Source organism: Ascaphus truei, chromosome 4, assembly GCF_040206685.1.
Source record: "Ascaphus truei isolate aAscTru1 chromosome 4, aAscTru1.hap1, whole genome shotgun sequence".
Taxonomy (NCBI): Eukaryota; Metazoa; Chordata; class Amphibia; order Anura; family Ascaphidae; genus Ascaphus; species Ascaphus truei.
In genome coordinates this window covers 148820943-148833863 of record NC_134486.1, presented here as the reverse complement: position 1 = coordinate 148833863, position 12921 = coordinate 148820943, and the positions used below count along the sequence as shown (strand labels likewise).

General features: G+C 41.7%; 1 protein-coding gene across 11 annotated transcripts in view; it reads right to left on the bottom strand.

Moving 5' to 3' along the window:
- SASH1 (SAM and SH3 domain containing 1) overlaps positions 1 to 12921 on the bottom strand; it is a 628602-nt gene that overhangs the window by 92736 nt on the left and 522945 nt on the right. The window contains exon 1 of one of the 11 annotated variants that reach the window (XM_075596670.1): positions 3723 to 4013. The exons of the other annotated variants lie outside the window; for them this stretch is intronic. Within the exon in view, the coding sequence (XP_075452785.1) occupies positions 3723 to 3734 (12 nt within the window). The 5' untranslated portion in view covers positions 3735 to 4013. Of the gene's footprint in view, positions 1 to 3722; positions 4014 to 12921 lie in introns of those variants that run through there. 11 annotated transcript variants of the gene reach the window in all.

The following is a 12921-nucleotide window of genomic DNA, read 5'->3' as shown; positions in this document are numbered from 1 at the left end:
TGCAAATTGCGAATGCAAACCAGCAAGAGACAAACCGCTTGCTGAGAGAGGAGCAACAACGGTTCGCCCAGGGCTTACAGCAGGAACTCGAGATCCTGAGAGAGACTATCATTAAGCCTCCACTGGCAGAGGCAGCCCCAGTCCCGAAAATGACCAGGGCAAGCCACTACCTTCAGAAGATGGGGCCCTCGGATGATGTTGAAACCTATCTTCTCACGTTTGAACGCACGGCACAGAGAGAGGGTTGGCCAGAAGCTGAGTGGGCCAGCCTAATCGCACCCTTCTTAAGCGGCGAACCCCAGAAGGCTTACTTTGATCTAGAGCCAGCCGAAGCCAATGTCTATGCAAAATTGAAGTTCGAGATCCTCGCCCGCCTCGGCGTAACCACAGCCGTTCACGCCCAAAGGTTCCACGCATGGTCCTTCACGTTGGATAAAGCCACCCGATCCCAGATGTATGACCTCAACCACCTCGCTCGGAAGTGGCTACAACCCGAAATCAACTCAGCAAGCCACATCGTGGAACGGTTGGTCATGGACCAGTTCTTGAGGAAACTTCCCTCTGCCCTACGCCGTTGGGTCAGTCAGAGTGACCCCCACAATGCAGATGAGCTGGTGGCCCTCGTAGAAAGGTACAATGCAGCAGAAGAGCACCTGCAACCCACAGTAATGGAGAATCCCCACTACCCCAGGTTCTAGGACTCTTCCAGAGACGGTAAAAGGGTACCAGGGTTAAGGGTGGCTGAAGAGCGACGACCGCCTTCACACAGCACCAGCAACAGTGGCTCGCATACTAAGGGCAACAGCCAACATGGAGAGCTGAAAAAGGGCTCTAAGTGGGACACAGACTATGTACCTAAATGTGTAAATTGTTATGAAAGGGGCCACACTGCGAATGTTTGCCCACTAAATATTGAACCAATGCAATGCAACAGCGGTGAACCTTATTCGTTGTGGTCTCAATGTATGGGCCCTAGCCCAGAGGACCCCACGAATAACCATCTCTGGGCATTTGTAAACTTAAATGGTAAGAGGGTTCGGGCACTACTTGACTCTGGGAGTATGGCTACACTAGTGTCCGAATACCTGTTGCCCATTGGGAAAAAACAGGTAAACAGTTCACAAGGAGTGGCAATTTGTTGTATACATGGGGATAATCACGAATATTCCAGTGTTGATGTTCTTATTGAAACAGAGTTTGGTTCTTTAGATTTCAAAGTGGGTATAGTACCCAAATTGGCACATGATGTGTTAATAGGGACCGACTTTCCCCATTTTCTAAAAATGTGGTCCTCCTCTCAGTATAGCGCCCAGAGTTCAATAGCGGACCATAAAGAAGTAACAGAAGAAACAAATCCTTTCCCTTTTTCAGAAATGGTGGTTGACGAGGGCCCAAATAAAAAGGGGAAAGAGGAAGAGTGCTGTAAAATCCCCTTTCCCATGGCCACCTTGGTAGGGAATACCCCAAATCAAGATGTTGAACAGGCGCTTACCACCCCAGAACAGGATAAGACCTTCACTGACCTAGAGGTCAGTCCTGGGAGTTTTAAGAAGGCCCAGTGGGAAGACCCCACATTAGCGGAAGCAAGGGGGAATATACGGGACCAGAATAGTACTCCTGGCCAACCAGATAGGTCACTTGCCTACCCCTACTTTGAGGTAGAGAATGACCTAGTATATCGGGTTGATAAAAGGAAATCAATTATAACTAAACAATTGTTGGTACCACGGACATTCCGTAATGTAGTATTACACCTCGCACATAGTCACCCATTGGGGGGACACCTAGGGGTGGAAAAGACAAAAGAAAAGGTTCTCCGAAGCTTCTATTGGCCTGGGGTTCTGGGAGAAATTACAAATTATTGCTCCTCATGCCCAGAATGTCAGAGCACCGCACCGTTCAAAGAGTATCGTAGTTCATTGGTACCCCTTCCCATAATAGATGTACCATTTAACCGGATTGCTATGGATCTAGTAGGACCCCTAATAAAGTCGGCTAGGGGACATCAGCATATATTGGTAATATTAGATTATGCCACCCGATATCCGGAGGCAATTCCCCTACGTAGCACCTCTGCTAAAATCATAGCAAAAGAGTTAATAGTCCTGTTTACCCAGGTCGGAATTCCTAAAGAGATCTTAACTGACCAGGGAACACCATTTATGTCCCAAGTAACAAAAGAGTTATGTAAACTCCTAAACACCAAGCATCTCAGAACCTCAGTCTATCATCCACAAACAGATGGTTTAGTGGAACGATTCAATAAAACCTTAAAAAGCATGTTACGCCGGGCGGTCGATAAGGATGGGAAAAACTGGGATTGTTTGTTACCATACCTGTTATTTTCCATTAAGGAGGTTCCCCAATCATCCACAGGCTTTTCCCCGTTTGAACTATTGTATGGCCGACACCCAAGGGGCTTACTGGATATAGCCAAAGAGACTTGGGAACACGAGGTTACCCCATACAGAAGTTTAATAGAGCATGTTGCCCAGATGCAGGACCGCATAGCTGCAGTCCTACCTATAGTGAGGGAACACATGGAAAAAGCTCAAGAGGCACAGAGGAATACGTATAATAAGGGTGCTAGGGTCAGAATTTGTTTTCCAGGCGATAGGGTGCTAGTTCTGGTTCCCACCGTAGAGAGTAAATTCCTTCCTTTTCTACAACAAATATGATGTGATGATGTGCAGCAATAGGGGGAGAAAAGGGAGGAGTAATGTCATGTACATAGATGATAAGCCGTCAAACTTAGCTTTCTTTATCATACCATTTGTCCCTTTCTAAGCTTCAAATAAATTGCTAGGTCTGATCTGGTATAAACAACACAAGAATGTAAATGTTCACAGAAATGATACTTGACAAAACACAATTGGACAGAAGAAAAAAATAATGATATGCTGAATGGAGTCTGTATGCCATGTTCCTGGATTTTTAACTACATAAACATGCGAAGAAACCTTTTAAGTATCTACGCAGAACTACAGCCTAATAAAAAAAAAATGGCACTTTAACCAGGCATTTATAAAGAGTAGTTATCATGAGCAATGTGGTTGTTGGAAGCCAGTAACTAAAAGATCACTCACTGATAATGTTAGAATTACCGAAATGAATTCTATGTCTTGGTAAGAAGAAATGCTGTTAAATCAGACGTGTGATATATATTTAATAAATCCCAAAATGGCTCTTGTTAGCACCAAAATTCCTCCTAATATTCCATGAAATAGGGTTAAAAAAAAGTAATTAATTTAAACGTAGACAATTATTCCAGTGCTCTGATTTTGGAGCTGCATTGGAAAAGCTCATAGTGTTAGCCAGGAGTTTCAGCAGAAACAGATACACGTGTCCAATGTCTTGTTCTTCCAGAACGCTAAAAACACCCAAAAACTATTTCAATCAAATAAATGTAAACAACTTTTTAATTAATGCTATTAAATTCAGATTTCAAAATATGTTCTAAAGTTTCAAGCAAGCAAATCCAAAGCATGCTTGAAAATTTACATGTAAATCCCACAGTACAAAACATCTCTAAACAAAAGAAGTTTATTTTTTTTTTTTAAAAAGAGAGAGAGACATGACATCTTTTACAGATCAGAACAATGAGATAGCAGCTGAAGAGCTTTTCAGAACAAAACAGAACAAAAAATCTATCAAAAAATTCAGAAATCATATCCATATGCGAGTTCTTTTTGAATAGGGATAGTAATACTTTTTCAACTTACCAGTTTCGGCATTTAGCAGGTCTAACGCAATTTTTGGTGGAAACCCTGAGCACTTAACTCTTGCCTTGTTCCAGCCTTGTAGCCCTCCAATCTGTGATTAAGCACTTCTTAAAAGCAACATGTGATTGCAATTGTGTGCACGCGACCTCTTTTCCAAGTTATATAATCAGACACATAAAAGGCATCCAGAGCCACAGCTATTAGGTTAGAGGGGAAAGGGAGGGGGGACAAGTACACAAAAAAGGAGGATGCTGGACTTAATTAGCTGCCTTCTGCACTCTGACTGATTCCCCTGATCCTAGCTGAGCTGTAGAGCTTGTATGTAAAAAAAAAAAAAAAAAAAAAAATGCATAAGTCATCAGCTTTAAGCAAATCTTCTATTCACCACAAGGAAAAAAGGGAGTGTTGTATATGGCAAACAATCCCTGGTTCCACTGACGAAGGCTAGCTAACCTCTTGCTGGCCTCCACGGCCTTAATTGCTGTCTATGGAATTTTTGTGAAAAACGACAAACACAAAACGGGAATAAAGATTTTGTAGGCAAAATATGGGGTCTGACTCTGACCCTTTAAATCAGGGGTGGGGAACCTTTTTTCTGCCAAGGGCCATTTGGATATTTATAACATCGTTTGCGGGCCATACAGACACAGGCAGGCACACAGCAGGCACACAGCAGGCATACAGGCACACAGAACCCCCCCCCCCCCCGACTACCTCTGGTAGTTGTTGCTGCTGCTGGGGGGATCGTGTAGGGCCGCTGCTGGGGTAAGTGCGGGGGGAACTGCTGGGGAACTGCTGGGGAAGTGCGGGGACTGCTGCGGGGGGAGTGCGGGGGGAAGTACGGTGGTTGCTGGGGCTAGTACAGTGGCTGCTGGGGATCGTGTAGGGCTGCCGGCGCCTCACATCACCTCCTCCCGATCGGGCGCGCGGCGGCCATTTTTTAAAAAATTAGCGTGAACCCGGTTATAGCAGTTGCCTTAGCAGGGCCAGACCAAATGATTTCGGGGGCCTTATTCGGCCCTCGGGCCTGACGTTCCCCACCCCTGCTTTAAATGCTCTGAAGCTGAAAGGGAATGCCCAGAGCGAAAAGAATACCACAATGTGTGCTTGATTATTATATTTTTAAATTGCAGCCACCTTCATGTCACATGGCATCCTGTGGGGATGTTTGATGTATTTACGGCCATAGACTTCTGCTTTCAGATGTATATTTGTACACTTCCATCAATACAATGCACATATACATACTATGGGTGGGTTTTTTTTAAGTAGAGATCTCTCACTAGGTATTTTTCTTGTTCAAACCTAGTATGAACAAAGGGGATCCCCTGTGAAAGAGTAATGCTGTCATAGAAAAGAACACTCCTTTGGTTCCTAGTGACACTGGCTTAAAAAGTGGATGCAAACTTTCAAAATGGCCGCAAAGGGACTTCCTTGCTAGTGATGCAATCAAAGACATGTCAACTCTCACAGATTTTAGCATCAGCAGGCTCATATTTCAGTGGAAATGCACTGATAAAAATAAGTTGTTGTAATTTTTTTGGCACAAACTCAAAATCCCACTGATATTGAAGGTTGATATATCTGCAATCAGTTTTAGCAATACGTTTCAACCAGTTAATTTGCCAAGAGGTTCTGGATTGCAAAACTGGAATGAACATGTGATTGAATTGCACCGCAATCCATAGCCCATCTACTTTGCCACTTTTAAATATGTGTCTGCATAGAATATGTATTCTCTGTTGAAGGAAATGTCATCCACAGGATGGAAGTATTGGTTCTCAAGTCTTCACACTAAACTGGTGTCCTATCTCACTTGGTTAAATAACCAATTGGGAAGTTTTCTTCCAACTCTTATTGGAAGTTTGACAAGGATCAAGCACTTTGCATGATAAAGATTGTAGCTCTTACTTTTTGTATAATGGAAAAGTGCCCGGGCGCTACCTCAATATGGGGTGTTGGGAAAAAATGTATATAGATGTTTTATATTATTATTTATTAAGGTTATTGTATTTGTCAATATATTACATGTCTCATGAATAATCATATTAGCACTGTGTAAAATGCTAAGTCAACTCCACAATTATTTTGCACTCACATAAGAGTAAGAATGCCACTAGCATTAGCTGTTTCACGTTACAGCTCGCATGTGACTTTTGATATTTGCTACCTTCCTACTAGGAAGTTAATTTTAGTTTTATACACAGATTCACCTTTCTTTAAAACATAAATTCACTCTCCTGTATTTTTATTGCATTTGTTTAAATGTATGTCTGCACCATGTCTCTAAGTTTCCGGACGTTCCTCCTTCTCCTTCCGTGCACCCCAAAACTGGAACAACCTACCAGAGACTCTCACATCCACCACCAGTTTAAGTTCTTTCAAATCTAAGGCTGTCTCACATTTTAACCTGGTCTGTAACTGTTTCATACGCTCATAATATACATTTTCTTTAACTGTGCACGCGATGTCTTGTATATAATGTATACCCTGTTCATTTATGTAACTGTACTTGTAACCATGTACTATTTGTTTTACTCTGTGCCCAGGACATACTTGAAAACGAGAGGTAACTCTCAATGTATTACTTCCTGGTAAAATATTTTATAAATAAATAAATGTCAGGTTATTATATGCATTTCTGATAGTTATTTCCTTTTAGGGATATATACCCTATGTTTTTATCTATACGAATTAAACACTGTTAAAGTTCAAGTCACTATGACTTTAAATATGCACAGCCCTATTCTAAACCATTGGGACTGCGCACAAAGCTTTTATTAGTTTTAATTATGCACAAGATGTGTGATGCTTATAGGGAGTTTTGGGATTGGTCAGTACCAGTATAAATTGCTATTGGACCTTCACCTGCCCCATCTACGGAGCTTGAGGAAGCCCAAGAAAGGGTGAAACGCGTTGCTCAACTGTATAAGCATTTTGGACCATTTCAGCCACTGTCTAGGAACAAGACCACGGAGGTGTAGCATTGTACCCGGACGCGGATGCAGAGAGCAGCACACGAGTCTCGAACAATCACCTACCAGACTGGCTGCTATTTTTATGTCCTTACTTCATTTTGATGTAAGTGCCATTTTTATTTTTATGTTTTAGTCTGTTTTTAATAAATTGAATTGTCTGATCGTAGCTCCGGTGTCTATCACCATTTTCATTCACACCACCACACGGAGGCGATATTACAGCTTTGCTTTAGCTCTGTGCTACAGAGAAACCACTGAAGCACATAAGGGATCTGTAAGAGGAGACATAGATACCTTTATGAGTGTGCGCTCACACTAGCCCGTGTGAGTATTGATTTATTTATACAGGCAGTCCTCGGTTATCCGACACAATGCGTTACTCAAAATGGCGTTGTAAAGCGAAACGTTGTAAAGCGAAACACGTTTTCCCATAGGAACACTGTTTAAATGAAAGGTTCCGTTCCTGAAGGCATTTTTAACACTAAAATACACCAAATATTTTATGCAGGCAATAAGATATGCAGCACACACATAAATTATATAGTGTATATACTGTATTATATATATAATATAACATAATAAATAATATATTATATAGTATAATATAATATTATATAGTATAATATTATATATATATGCTCTTACGACGCTTTGCAACGTTGTTTATGTGAATGTGTATATATATATATACACACACATACACAACGTTGCAAAGCGTCGTAAGAGCGTTGGAAAAGCCATTTTGGCGTTGTAAAAATGAATATAGGTATGCATTGCATAGCATTGGATAAGCCATTCGTTGTAAAGCGAAGTGTTGTAAAACGAGGACTGCCTGTACTTGTTCTACCACCAACCCTCCCCACTTCTGAATATCCTGCTGATGTCTTATGAGAGAGTCCCAGGCATCTAGATTTCTACTCTTGAAATCAAAATCACCAACACAGAGGGAAGAAAAGATACCTTTTCAGGATTTCACTCACACTGGCCCGTGTGAATGTTTGCAGTTTTGTTTGCTCCATTTGTTGATTCCCTTTTTTGACTTCTCCCCCTACCTTTTGTCGGCCACCATTATACAGTATTTACACTTGTATTTGTTTTGATCTAACTTGTTCCCTTGTTTTGAGAGGAACACTTTGACTCAGGAGCAGACTGAAGCAAGAGCATGGAGGACATTGTGTAGGCCAAAGAAGGTAGATCGCAAGAAAGACCGAATGAGATCCATACCAGAGGGAAAAAGGAAGAATAAAAGATACCTTGATGCAATAGCACAAGGCCGTGTAAGTGACATTTATACACCATTTGATATATCATTCCCCCATTTATCACAGTCCAGATAATCAACTTGGGCATTAATACACCCATATTGGATACCTGGTATAAAATATCAACATCCTCTTACTTTTTGTATGCCTTAGGGTTAACTGCCCAAACCCAATTGAAGTGTACAAAAGAGGAACTTCCTAGAAGGAAGAACCATTGACTATTACAGTGAGTATAACATGGACTACTTATTTTACATGTAACGCATATCAGTTCACAAGAGCACTTGACAGTATTCTGCCAACACAGAAAACATACATTGGGATATAAATCTCACTTCTTAATATGGTTACATAGTAGAGGAGGTTGAAAGAAGACATGTCCATCAAGTTCAAACTATGTTAAACTTAAGACAACAGATACTGTACTTATCCTATATGAAGCATTTTATAAGGAAAATCATAGATCATACAAGTCAAGCACATTTTATTTCCCCATCAATTAAGGAAAATGATTACACAAAGTTACATTTGCATAATACAAGACTAGTTAAGTAAGATTTTAATATATATTTTAAAAAATTGCATTTAAAGCAGCAAAACGTGAAATCTTTTTTGTTTTAATATAAATCAGTTCTGTAGTATTAGAGAATAGTGAAAAAAAGGATATAGTAGCGCCAACCGTGTGTTGATTAAAATACAGATATTCAATAAAAGAGAAGTCCTGCTGTCAGAGTTTATAGAGGTGATTCAAAGTCCTCCACACAATGTCAATCAAGAAAAAAAGGAGTCCTCCGGCACGTGGTTATACTCGTGGTTCCCAAGACATGTAGGGAGAAAATTAAAACAACAAACCACAGAAAAGGGGTGGTTAAAATTGAATTAATATGCAGCCTAATGTTGATTGGTATTAGACAGAAGAACACTTACATAAACCCCTGCGACGGTTGGGATCTGTGGATTTGGGGCCTAATGCTCTGTGTGCACGGTCCATCTGTAGGTCGTGTTCAGATAGGTCCGGAACTAGGGTGAGGAATAGTTTGCGGAGGTACGCCTGGAGAACGTCTGAAGATACCGCTTCTGGGATGTTCCTTATCCGCAGGTTTTGCCTGAAGTCCCTGTTCTCTTGGTCCTCCAGAGCGTCACGCAGTTCTTCAACTATGTGGCCCAATCTGACCACTTCTTCCTCTGTATTGGATTGGAATCCCAGGACGTCCTCAATCTTGTGTTCTAGCACGTTTGTGCGTTTTGTAAGCCCGTTTATGTCTGTTCTTAAGCCATCCAGGGCAGCATTTAAGTCCTCTTGAAACCCCTTCCTCATTTTGAGGAAGAGGGATTCGAAGTAGAGCTTGTTTAAGCCGAGCTCCGGCAGTTCTGGTGATTCCGGCTCGATCTCTGCCTCCATAGGTGCCGCGTGTGTGGCCTCCTCGGCGCCATCTTGGGAGTCCCCGCTCGGCTCCAGCAGGCGCTGCGCGGGGGCGAAGTACTTAGTAACTCCCTGGTTTTGACTCCACTTCAGCCTGGAAGGCATGGTATCCTCTTCCTGAGCACTTTAGGTAAGTTTTGGGGGAGTTTGTAGCGGCAGGATATGCTCCCAAGAGCCCAGAAACATGCCTCCCCCTCCTCCCGCTCCTCCCACCCCCATCTCCCTTCTCCACCTACCCCTCCTCTACCCTCGCAGGTTCCCCCCCGCCCACCCCCCCCTCTCCTCATCCTCCCCGCACGCCTATGTGCTCTGTCCATCTGGAGTTTGTCCTCCGATACTTCTGGTAGCAGAGACATAAAAAGCCGGGTGAGATATGCATCTATTTGGGCATTTTCCACTTCGGCCGGAATTCCTCTGATCTGCAGTTTATTGCGTCTTGACCAGTTCTCTGTGTCTTCCAATTTTAAAAAAAATATTTTGACTTGGGTTTTTAGTTCATGGATTTCTTGGGCTTGGGTCTCCTGGGCACGGGTGGTAGTGTCCACTTTCTCCTCCAAGTCCACGATGTGGTCTCCTAGGGATGGTATCTCCTCTCTGAATCATAGGCATGCTCCGTAGCTGGATGGAGAAAGCTCTACCCAGCTTTAGGATTGAACTACTGCCGATGCGCATGTGCAGGAACAGAGCTGAAGCAGGAGGTCAGTGAAGGGAGCAACCAGGGCTGTGCACGAGCCCAGGCGAGTCCCCCGCTGACGCCGACAGCTGACGTCACTTCCTACGCCGAGACAGACGACGCACCGATGCCTTGAGATACAGGGGAGAGGCTTGTGGAGTCCAGAGTGAAAACCCTTTCAATGTCATATGCCTATGGTCATTTGTGAGTGAGCATTCTCTTTTAAATCTTATTTCTTTATTAAACGTTTTTACACTATATCCTTCTGCTTTATGTTTTGAGGCACATTTAAAAAGAATCTCCTTCTCAAGGATCTGCTGTTTATGTAAGTGTTCTTCTGTTTAATACCAATCAACACTAAGCTGCATATTAATTCCATTTTAACCACCCCTTTTCCGTGGTTTGTTGTTCTAATTTTCTCCCTACATGTCTTGGGAACCACGAGCCGGAGGACTCTATTAGAGAATAGTGACTGTCTTTTTTTTTTGCTTATTTTTATTCAACTCTTAATGCCATTTTGAATAAGTTTTAAAGCATTCTTTGATTTCTATAGCAGTTTTTAACCCACCTCCCAAGCAGAGTAAGATATTTGCAACACTTTCTTGTTTGGGATAATTTGTTGCAAATGTTCACAGCAGTTTGAGCTGTAAACTTAATAATAGATAATGTTACCTTAGGCCGCGCTTATAGTGCTGGCGACGCGATGTCGCCTGAAAACAAATACATTGACGCCTCCGCGTGCGCTTATAGTGCACGCGAGAAGGCGACGTCGCCAAAACCTGATGCCGGCAAAATTTGATTTTTCAAGGGCCGTCACGTCATGTGACGGCCCTTGAACAAATTAAATTGCCGGAATCCCGCGACTACGCCGCCCGGCGAAACATAACTTTCAACGTTGGCCTATAGTGCCAACGACGGCACTATAGGCACGGCCTTAGTAATATAAGACTATTGTAGCTGCTTTTGTTACTGACTGAAGCAGCGATTATGTTAGGTACACAATCAGGATTTTAACAGATGTGTAACAGGAGCACCAAACAATTGCCAGCTTAGGTAAGAATGTAGAATTATATATTGTCACATGCTTTACATATACAAATACTTAAAAAAAAAAAAAGTTGGAAAGTAAGATTGCTGCTTTAAATAAAGAATGTACTGTTAGAAAATATACTGTATTTATCGATCAGTACAATGCCTTTTACAATTTGAAGTCTTATAATATAGACTTGTTTGGATATTTTGTCAGTATATGCAATGTGGTTCAAATCCGTAAGATGTTAAGATATGGTCTGTTCTCTCACTTAGGCTATAGCACTTCAGTCTGAAATCCAACTTATCTTCAATTTGACCTAGCACATGTCCTGAGTGAGCAGGTGACAGGAGCTCACAAGAACTTAGAATTAGAAAGTGAGCATGTGTTTGATAGATAATTATTTTTAAAAGTTTCCTTAAAATTGCAGGGGATGTCATCTCCATATGTTGCCTTAAGGCAATACAATTAAGATTGTCAACTTATTGTACAGTCACTCATTCTATTGTACAGTATTACTGAGCAATTTTGAATAAAAATAATACTTCATACTTTATAATCAAACATACTGGACACCTAACAAGCTCCAATTAAAAGCTTGTTAGGTGTCCAGTATGTTTTACAATTCTTGTCCAGCTAGTCATAGCTGATTGGAGGTTGGCAACCTCCTACTTAATTTAAGCTCACCCCCTCCCACTTTTAAATGGTTATGGGCTCACTCCATAGCATCTTCCACTCAGGGGAACTTGCCTGCTTGCAGTTTGGCTGTGACATCTCTAATACAGAGTGCTTTTCCTGGTAATGTACAGGTTAATAAAAGCTTCAGTCAGACAGAACTTTGGCTTGCAGTTTGGCTGAGACATCTCTAATACAGAGTGCTTTTCCTGGTAATGTACAGGTTAATAAAAGCTTCAGTCAGACAGAACTTTACAGCTAATATTGACAGATTTACTATAAATCATTCTTCCTGTTATTAAACAGGTTATTAAGAATTTATATTAGCGTTAGGGACCCCTGATATGTGGTCTGCCTTGGCGTTGGCTCAGGGGCTTACAACAATTTTGGCCAAAAATGTCAAACTAAAAGACCATTTACTTATTAGTTATTCCATATATATTTAGGCACTGTACCGTGTATGAGTCTCACTAGATGTGCTAAAAACTGAGCCCTGTCTGTGTTTTATGTTATGTCTCTGGTTTTAATGCAATTGCCAGCTCAGTAGCACTCTTCTGACACTCATATGCTTATATATATGTTGTGGGTATTTTGGGGGTTTAATTGGAGCTTGTTAGGTGTCCAGTATGTTTTACAATTCTTGTCCAGCTAGTCATAGCTGATTGGAGGTTGGCAACCTCCTACTTAATTTAAGCTCACCCCCTCCCACTTTTAAATGGTTATGGGCTCACTCCATAGCATCTTCCACTCAGGGGAACTTGCCTGCTTGCAGTTTGGCTGTGACATCTCTAATACAGAGTGCTTTTCCTGGTAATGTACAGGTTAATAAAAGCTTCAGTCAGACAGAACTTTGGCTTGCAGTTTGGCTGAGACATCTCTAATACAGAGTGCTTTTCCTGGTAATGTACAGGTTAATAAAAGCTTCAGTCAGACAGAACTTTACAGCTAATATTGACAGATTTACTATAAATCATTCTTCCTGTTATTAAACAGGTTATTAAGAATTTATATTAGCGTTAGGGACCCCTGATATGTGGTCTGCCTTGGCGTTGGCTCAGGGGCTTACAACAATTTTGGCCAAAAATGTCAAACTAAAAGACCATTTACTTATTAGTTATTCCATATATATTTAGGCACTGTACCGTGTATGAGTCTCAC